Below are 9242 nucleotides of genomic sequence, written 5' to 3' on the forward strand. Positions count from 1 at the left end.
CCTCCCATCCCCTCTCCCGCCAGACGGAGGAAACAACTCACCCACCCGCCATGCCCCGCCGTGCCACGTGCCACCTGTGCGCCCCGCAGGCCAGCTGGGCGTCCTGGGCGTGCTGATGGAGACCCCCGGCCCCGGCAACCCTGCCCTCACCACGACTCTCAAGTACGCGCCCCCCAAGGCCCGCGAGTCCATCACCTGCCCCACCTTCATAGACCCCCGGCAGCTGCTGCCGCGGCCGGGGACGGCCTACATCCGCTACTCAGGCTCCCTCACCACCCCCGGCTGCAACGAGGGCGTTGAGTGGTATGTGATGCTGGAGACTGTCCCGGTGACGCCGGAGCAGGTGACTGGGGAAGCTGCGCGGCAGCTGGACTGCGGGCCGCTCCGCCCGCTGCCGGGCGTCGCCGCAGCCCGCGCCGCGGCGCGGGCCGTGAGCCCTCGCCGTGTGTCAATGATGTGAGGCGCATCCCTCGCCGAGCGTCCGACCTGCAAGCAGTGCGCCGACGCCCTGTCTCAACTCCTCTTTCCATTGCCCATTGCAACGCTGCAACCGGCCGCCCCCGCAGGTCCTGGCGTTTGGGCAGTATGTCAGCGGCGGCAAGTCGCTCGCGCAGAACTCGCGGCCGGTGCAGCCCCTCAACGGGCGCGCCTTTGACCTGCAGTACGACTGCGCGTGAGGGCGCCGCCAAGCATGGCTCGCGCCGCCGCGCCGCAGCTGCGGCTGCGCGTGGGGGCGTTGGTCCTCGTTGGGCGGGCGCACCAAACCGCGAGCCTGCAAAATGGGGGGAAGCGCCCCGCGGGGCGGGGCGGCGGCTGGGCCGCCTCAAGGCTGCGCAACAGCTGCCTTCTGCGTGTTGCTGGCGGGTACTTTCTTCTGGGCGGGTTGGGGCCTGCACGCGGTTGGTTCGTGGGACGCTCGTGGCGCTGCGGCCCGACCCTTTCAGACAGCCGTGGCCTTCATTAGCACATCCGCCTGAAGCAGGCGTTGCTCCCTGACGTGCCCGGCACAGTTTTATCGTCGCCGTTTCGGCGCATGTTTTGGCGTGTACTCTTCATTTTTTCCGGGGTCAGTCAATGGTTGGTTATGTCATAACATGCCTTCATGTGGGTCATGCGCTCCCTGTGCACACGCCAGCTGCAGGCCGGGCAGTGGTGAGGCGCTGCCTCCTGCGGCCCGAGCCAGCTGCGTGTGACGGGGCGCGTGACTCCCTCCATCCGCACGCGCGCCAGCCTGGCCCCGCTCCACGACCCACGCGCCGATCTTCACAGCAGCAGGCGTGACGTCACCCGATCAGATCAGCAGCAAAAGGTAGCAAGAACCCCGTGACGGGGCCCCGTCGCACCATTTCTACCCTCCCCGTTCTCTCAAGTCCACACCCTATCCCCCGCATCTCGGGCCGTCTTTCCCCTCGTGTGCCTGCGGATGGCTCGCCTGGCCGGCGGCATCCCCACGCGGCGCCCCAGCGCGGCCCTTATAACAGGAGCCATGGCCACGTCCGTGCACCTGCACGCGAGCAGGCGTGCACTCGACCACCCCCAGCACGTGCCTGCCACCAGCTGGGCACATCGCGCCCAACCCCACCAGACCTTTGCCGGCACGCATGCTATTGCGCAGGCTCTCTTCCCCAGAGCCCGATGACAACCTAATCATGGTTTGACGTGGCACGGCGGGGCCGCCCCACAGCCACGTGCGTCGACACGCGCGTTTGGCGCTGCTGGGTGGCTGCCGCAGTGCCCCCTTTTTTCACTGATGTCACACGTACAACACCCCCTGTATCTGTCCCAAGCAGTAAACTCCTGCACTCAGTGCGCTCTGGTTTGTCCGCGGCTTGCCGCATGGTCGTTAGCAGGGTCTGAGGGCGCCACAAGGGGCCGCCGCTTTGGGGCTGGCAGGCAGCCCTGGTGGCAATCAAGCAACGCAACAGGGCAGGTTGCTTTCAATCCCTGCAGGATGGACCAATCAGGTCGAGAGGGTGCTAGGAGATTGGCTACATTGAAGCTCAACAACACTGCCAGCATAACTGTGCAGCAACCAGGCTGGAGACACGTGCTGACAAGAGTACTGCGGGGCAGGCCGCCCTCTGCTGCCGCTTGACGAACGATAAGGAGACGACAAGGCCTGCAATATGCATGCGCCCACTGCCGCCACATGCGCTCACGCGCTGCCGATCGCAATGCCAACTGACGGGCCAGCCTCACGCGCCGGCCACCGCCGCCGCGGGGGCTGCGCTTGTCGCAGCCGCCGCGGCCCCAGCCTGGGGCGCCGCCGCTGCACCCAGGAGGACTTGCTGCACCTCCGTCCGGCCGTTGGTGGCCGCCTGCGCCGGCGGGGCGCCACGAAAGCAGGCAACACGGCAGCAGTGAGCCAGCGCGGCCGCCGGACATGCTGATCACAATTGCCGAGAGCAGCTGCTTGTCTGCTCAGCAGCATGCACCAACCAACCTACCGAGCACGACTGTTGACGACAGACAGGGTTGCTGGGGAACAAGGGGCAGCGCTGACACGCAGGCCGCGCTCGCCCTGCTCACCAGCGCGAGCGCCGTGTGCCCGTGCTTGGTGGTCGCCGCGGGGTCTGCGCCGGCCGCCAGCAGCAGCCGCACCTTCTCGGCCGACCCCGCGCGCGCCGCCAGGTGGACGGGCGTCCAGCCGTCGGGGTCGGCGACCTGGTGGTTGGGAGGGCGGTTTTTGAATTGGAAGGGTGCAACGCACTCGTCAGTAGTGGGGCTTTCATGTTAGGCGCTTCCGAAAGAATCATGTTCTGGGCATCAGATGTCTGACAGCGCCCCGCTGGCACCTCAATCCTGGGTGCAGTTGCAGGGCGCGCGCTCTTGAGGCAGCTGCCAGGCAGCGGAGGATAGGTGCAGTGTTTGGCCTCGCCTTGGGGTCTGCGCCGTGCTTGAGCAGGAGCTGCGTGATGCTGACCGGGCCGCGCTGCGCCGCGGTGTGGAGGCAGCTGCGGCTGTCCCGGCTTGCCTTGTTCGGGCTGGGTTGAGAGAGGGGAGGGGCGCGGGCATGGAGAGGCAAGTTGTGGGACTGCATGGCATCTACGCTTGATTGCGTGGGGGGCCGTGCGCCGCATGACTTGCATTATGTGAAACTTGACGGCGTGGATCTTGGCTGTCAACACCAGAGCTGGCAAGACACCACGGCTGTCGACAACGGGGCTGGCAAGACGACGTAGAAAAGAACGTCTTTTGGGCCACGGGGGCGGCGTCCCATCTTCCCACCAGCCGCGGCTGGCTGGCTCACTCTGCGCCGCGCTCCAGCAGTATCTCTGCGATGCCCTCCTCCTGCCCCTCCAGCGCCAGGTGCAGGCAGCTGGCGCCGTCAATGTCCGGGATGTTGGGGTCGGCGCCTGGGGGAGGGGGGTGGGGCGCGGGCGCACGGGCACGCGTACATGTGATTGCATGCGTGAGCGTGCGTATTCTGTCATGTGTGTGTGTGTGTGTGTGTTGGGGTGGGATGGGCACGTGTGTGGGCACGTGTGCATGCTTGCATGTGTGTGTGTGTGTGTGTGTGTGTGTGTGTGTGTGTGTGCGCGTGTGTTCGTGCGCGCGCATGGACGTGTGTGCGTTTGTCTGTGCATGAACGCTCAATTGTGGATTTGTGCATGTGTGCATGTGTGCATGTGTGTGCCCGCATCCGTGCAGGCATGCATCACAAGGCATATATGCCACAACAGCAGGGGAACAATGGGGCAGGGGATTGTGGTGTGCAGGCAAGGGACCCTGGCCCTCATTGCCAGCAACCCGTGACCAAAAAGGCACGTCTCAAGTGCACCGAATCCGGCACGGCGATGCATGGGCAGCAAAAGCGCCGGCAGGCGCCGGATGATGGGCGTCAGCAGCCGACACTGCGCGCCTTCACATGACCCGGCGACCCACAGGAAAGCATGCCACCATTTTTGCATTGCACCATCATTGCAGAACACCAGCATCATCGCAGCAAGCAGCGACCATCATCGTGTCAACCAGCGCCAACGCGCCGCCCGCATCAGTGCTCCACCCCTGTCTGCACCTGCGTCGAGCAGGGCGCGCGCCATGTCCTCGTCGGCGGCCTCCACGGCGATGGCCAGCGCCGTCTTGTCCCACGGCTTTATCACCTCCTGCCCAGACAGCCAGGAGCCTGCGCGCCCAGGGCGGCCAGGGGTGGTGCAAGGAGGGGTGGTGCAAGGTCGGAGGGTGCAGGGGGGGTTGGTGCGCCCAGAAGCGGTCGAACAGGATGGTATGTCTGGAGGCCCGTATGGAGGCCCGATATCCGCATCACTCAACCAGGGGTCGTCGGAAACCAGGGCGCGCCGCCAGCGCTGGGGCGACGCAGTTACCCTCGCCCCCCAGATGCGGCGACCATGCGAGCCGCACAGCACACGTCCAGGCCATCCATCCTGGGCGCGGCCGGTGCCGTGCCAAGCGCTGCCGTGCCGCCGCGCCGCCCCGGCCCCTGCCGGCGCGCCTTGCGTGTATTCGCTGAGCTGGAGGTTTCGCTGGTTGACCTGCTCCCGGGTCAGCAGCTTCAGCAGCACCGCCAGAGCCTCCTCCGCGCCCGCCTCGGCCGCCACGTGCAGGGGGGCGTCCCCGGTCATGTCGGGGAGGGCGGCCAGCTCTGCCGGTCGGGAGCGGTGGGTATGAACAGACAAGGTGTGGGAGAGAGTGCGCACTTTGCCGCGCGCGTGCGGGCGTCAGTGCAAGTTCTGCATACGCATTTGTGCAGGCTTGCGCAGAGTCGGGTGCCGTTTGCTGCAAAAGCTGGTGGAAATGAGTTTGCTGCGGCTATCCCCGAGCCCAGACCCCAGACTCCCACCCGGCTGTAGGCCCCCGTCGATCCAGACGCTAAAACCCGCACCCCAAACCGCCCGACCTGGGTCGATCTCCAGGATCACAGACAAAGCCTCGACCCCGTTGTTCTGCGCGATGGCGATGTTGAGCGCGTGGCGGCCCTGCTGGTCCATCGCCCGCAGGCTCTTGACGGCGCCCGACGTCACCAGCCCCCGGAGGCCCTCCGCGTCATTGGCCGCTGGGGGGACGGGCGGGCTTGAGTGTTTAGGGAGCACGCGCACAAAGCCCAGCGCTAGATCTGCCTGGTCAGATCCCCCGTCATGCTGCGTGATTGTCAGCCAGGCGGACGGCTCAAACAAGCCGACGGGCCCGCGCAGTGGCGTCCCTGCCGTCGTCGTGCGGGGGCGCAGGCGACGCGGTAGGGTTGGGGACCTCTGCCCTCATTTCGCACCTGCAAAGTCGAACAGCCGCTGGTCTGGGCCTCCAAGAAGCTTCCGCAGCTCGGGGTCCTCTGCACGCTCGTAAGGCATGCACCTGCCATACACGCGCATTGTTCCAAGCACAAGGAAAGGCGAGGTGGTGACGCGGCCACCGAAGCGAGTCGAATGGTGGCACAGCAGGCAGGAGCGGTGCCCACTTCTGCGACACTGGTCTATGCCCTGACACAGGCTTTGACATGATGCACGCTGCCAAAGCGTCCCTGGTAGACCCCTGTCCTGCATGCCGCCCCATGCAGCCCATATTTGGTCACATGCGGCCCCATGCAGCCCCATGCGGCCCCAAGCGGCCCTATGCGGCCCACGCGGTCTCGTGCCATGCGCACCCCATGTCATCCATTATCTCCGGTTCCGCCCCCGCCGCCAGGAGCAGCTTGCACACCTCAGGCGAGTTGCGCTTCGCCGCCGCCGCAAAGTGCAAGGGGACGGCGCCGCTGCGCGCGTGCGGGCGCGACGGCGGTCAGCAGACGGGCAGGGAACGCGGGCTCGGTTCAGCAATGCACAACCGACACGTACAGAGAGGTCACCGGGCGCCACCGTCTCTGCGATGGGTCTCACTTACCCCTGGTTTTGTTTGTTGGGGTTGGCGCCCAACTGCAGCAGCATCTGCGGAAGGCGGCGAGAAGGGGGAGACGTGGCACTGGTTGGGCGCAGCTGCGGCCTGCACCTAATTGTGACAAGATGGGCTGCGCGCTGGAGTTACCCGCGATGACTGAACAATACCAATACTGAGCAAGCCCTATCAGCACCACGACCGTCATCACCAGCAGCAGCGGCAGCGGCAGCAGCAGCAGCAGCAGCAGCAGCAGCAGCAGCAGCAGCAGCAGCAGCAGCAGCAGCAGCAGCAGCAGCAGCAGTGGCAGGATGTGCGCAACTGTTGCGGCCCACTCTACACCCGCGGCACCACCCACCTTGATTGCATCTAGGTTGCCCCACAGACATGCAACCATCAGCGCAGTCTGGCCTATGGGATTGGGGTAGTCCACGGGGATGCCCAGCGCCACCGCCGCTTTGATGTCTTCTGGCTTGTTGTCTCTCGCCATGCCAAGCAGCGCCCTCCCCTCCATCGCTGCCATGCTGGAGCGCTTCCCTTGCTGCTTGGCAACGCTGATGATGACGCTGACGCTGTTTGGCCTCAGCGGGCTGCAGTGGGTGGTGGTGAGGGCGTGGCGATCGGGCGGCAGGGTGGGGCGTAGGACTGCTAGTGCTTGCTCTTGCTGCTTCGGTGCGACGGGCTGTTGCCAATGGCGCAGGTTTGCGCCGAGGAATGGAGGAGAAGAGCAGCGAAATGCAAAGCGCCAAGTGGCAGGGGACACGCTCTTGCAATACAAGGCAGGAAAAATCGGGACAATCACTTTCCCAGCAGCTTCAGCAGACCTCTCGTCGATCAAGAGGAGGACGTTGCAATCACATGCATGGAGCTCATCAGGAAAGTCGATGTGATCGGCTCTTGGTCTCACCTGTGCACGTCGCCCGAGCCAGATCCTCGTTGCTGATCTGGACACACCTCAAGCGCTGCCTAGGTAGTACCTTGTCGAGACCCTCAATTATATTAAGCAGTTGTTAGATGGCTGCTGTGCATGAACGGGTCCAGCAAGCGCTGGAGGCAAAGGAGTTCCAGGAAATAGCACCGATCCTGGATCAAGCAGAGCTAGAGGTGGGCTGCCCGGCTTGTACGAAATTGAAGCAACGCGATGCGTTTGCGCAGCAGCTCCGTGGTGCTCGACCCTCCAGCAGTCACTGCGCGCCGCGCATCGTCGCTCGCACCCTGCCCCACTGCATGCGTGCCCCGCTGTGTGCAGGCAGTCGACCCACAAGTGCTGCAGGACTGGCCATGCGCGCTGCACATGCTAGGACACATCTACAACAACAACCTGTGAGCACTGCCACCGCACAGCCGCGGCCTCGAACCGTTGCCACGCTTATGGTAATGTTGTGCTGCACCTGCTTCCTGTGCACTGCCACTGCACGCGCTGCGGGCCGCCTCAACGCCGCCAACCCCCTTTTGCAGGGAGGATGCGCGACTACTATGGAAACGCCTCCCTGCAGCGCAGCAGGTGCTTCCTAATGTTCTGCTGCCCGACCGTTTTTTGCAGCAGGCACCTTCATCGCGCCATGGCAGCAGGCCCCCTGCGACGACACACCTGGGGCGCACCCTTTCCCTAAAAGCTCCCCGAACCCCATGTCCCTGCATGCTCTTGCATCCTCGCAGCAAAATCCAGAGGCAGACGCAGTGTGGCGTCTCCTGCAGTACTGCTGGGGGCGCAACTACGCGGGCACCTGGCAGGCGCTGACAGCTCACCAGTGGAGCCCGCAGGCGCGTCCCGTCCGGGCGTGCTGACGGCGCCTGGACGGCGCCATGACCGGGGCCGTGGCTGTTGCCGCTGAAGGGGGCTTGGCAGCTGGCAGCTGGGAGTCCTCCACAGCAACATCGGGCCGAAGCTCGCTCGCTCCTCCGCCCAGCGTGAGCGGCCATGCAGGCGAGCACGGCCGCCACCAGGCAAGGGCAAGGCCGGCGGTTTGCCCCTGGCGCTCTTGACCCCGACCACCCCCTAAACACCATTGGCCACCCCGCTCCCCCAGGTGCAGCCGCTGGTGGAGGCGGTGGTGGAGAAGACGCGGCAGCGGATGGCCAAGCTGCTGGCGGCTGCGTACTCACAGGTACGCGCACAGACTGCCAGTCAACTGCGCGCTCCTGGCCGCCTTGTGGCTATCACTGCTCTTCTCGTTGAGTGAGGCTGGGACGCATCCCAGCGTGATGTCTGTCTTTGGTATCATTAGCTGGTGCGCTCGTCCACCGCCTACCGGCCTGTTCCGCTCTTCGTCCATCTCATGTTCGCCCAGGTGTCCCCAGCGAAGGCGGCCCTGCTGCTGGGTGTCAGCGAGGGCGACGCGGTGGCCCTCGCGCAGTCTCTCGGCTGGGAGCACGGCCCCGCGGCGCCTGGCGGCGCTGCGATGCTGCGGCCGCGGGAAGCCAAGCCGGAGGGGGCTGGGCTCGACAGCCGCGCGGCCCTGGAGCAGCTGACTCAGTACATGGTGCACCTTGAGGGCTGAGGGGCGGCTGCCGTGTCCAGCATTGGGGCCCATTGCTGGAGGCCGGATGTGGGCATGCCCAGTCAAGATGCGCCCTGCGGCGCCGGCCCTGGCAAGCCAAGGGAGCGGCGTTTGAGACCGGCTGACCGCGTTTGCTTTCCTGCTTTTGTCTCCTTGGTCGACATGCCTTATATAATGTGTTTTTAAATTGACTGCCAAACGACCTAGTCTCATGATTGGGGGTTTCGCGGATCGCAATGCAGTCTGTAGGCAGGCTGGCGCAGTGTTGCAGATCCCAAAAACGTGCAATGGAGCAGCTGAGCCCCACATGTAATTCAAGCTGCCACTGGTCCCGCGTGCGCCTGATGAATTACAGGCAGCAAAAATCCAGAATGCGCTCATGCAGCGGCCCTTGCTTGACAACCGTGCACTGTGCTGCTGCTCTCAAATGTCTGCTCCATAGCCCCCCACTATGACAAAATTGTGTGTTTTGTCATCCAAGATTTCAGGGCACGCCCATGCAGGCATGCAGTCGCGTGGCATATGCTCTACATACGCACAAGGAAAGCATTATTACGCGACCGTGCTGCTGACAGGCGCCCCGACCAGCTCCAGTGACACGTCATACAGCTTCTTGGCCACGTCAACATCGTACGACGCCGGTGTGCTGGAGATGGGCCTGAATGGGCGGAAATTATGATGTTTATAAAGTGTTGGGTGTTGGGGACCCGTGCGCGGTGCTCGTGGCCGCTAAGAGAGGAGGGATGCTGGTGTTTGTTGCTTAGTCACGCAAGGATGCCGACATACACGCGGCATCAGCTGGTGCTGAGGCAGACGTGTTTCCCTGGTGTTTTGGGGAGAGGGCCGCCATTGCTTTGCTACAACCTGCGTCATGCACGCGCGCGCACGCACGCACGCGCACACACACACACACAT

At 64.8% G+C, this 9242-nt stretch overlaps 4 protein-coding genes across 4 annotated transcripts in view; 2 read left to right on the forward strand and 2 right to left on the reverse strand.

The window, feature by feature from the left end:
- Nucleotides 1-115: 115 nt before the first annotated feature.
- Nucleotides 116-677, forward strand: MNEG_9411 (Carbonic anhydrase; the record flags this gene model as incomplete). Its single annotated transcript, XM_014042114.1, has 2 exons — nt 116-343; nt 567-677. 2 exons carry the CDS (start codon nt 116-118, stop codon nt 675-677), a joined length of 339 nt encoding a protein of 112 aa, XP_013897568.1.
- A 1518-nt stretch (nt 678-2195) lies between these two features.
- MNEG_9412 (hypothetical protein) lies at nt 2196-6340 on the reverse strand (the record flags this gene model as incomplete). Its single annotated transcript, XM_014042115.1, has 11 exons — nt 2196-2318; nt 2530-2664; nt 2924-2984; nt 3251-3356; nt 4019-4126; nt 4370-4603; nt 4859-5014; nt 5228-5310; nt 5600-5707; nt 5836-5879; nt 6038-6340. The coding sequence occupies 11 exons, from the start codon at nt 6338-6340 to the stop codon at nt 2196-2198; spliced, it is 1461 nt and encodes a 486-aa protein (XP_013897569.1).
- A 500-nt stretch (nt 6341-6840) lies between these two features.
- On the forward strand, nt 6841-8327 carry MNEG_9413 (hypothetical protein; the record flags this gene model as incomplete). The annotated part of the gene is made up of 4 exons (XM_014042116.1): nt 6841-6930; nt 7486-7599; nt 7857-7934; nt 8118-8327. The coding sequence occupies 4 exons, from the start codon at nt 6841-6843 to the stop codon at nt 8325-8327; spliced, it is 492 nt and encodes a 163-aa protein (XP_013897570.1).
- Nucleotides 8328-8879: 552 nt separating this feature from the next.
- The window catches only part of MNEG_9414 (retinol dehydrogenase 14 (all-trans/9-cis/11-cis)), a gene marked incomplete at both ends in the record, with an annotated part of 2196 nt that continues 1833 nt past the window's right edge, over nt 8880-9242 (reverse strand). The window contains one exon of the mRNA XM_014042117.1: nt 8880-8985. Within this exon, the coding sequence (XP_013897571.1) occupies nt 8880-8985 (106 nt within the window). The remainder of the gene's footprint in view (nt 8986-9242) is intronic.

This window comes from Monoraphidium neglectum, assembly GCF_000611645.1.
Source record: "Monoraphidium neglectum strain SAG 48.87 unplaced genomic scaffold scaffold01926, whole genome shotgun sequence".
NCBI lineage: Eukaryota > Viridiplantae > Chlorophyta > Chlorophyceae > Sphaeropleales > Selenastraceae > Monoraphidium > Monoraphidium neglectum.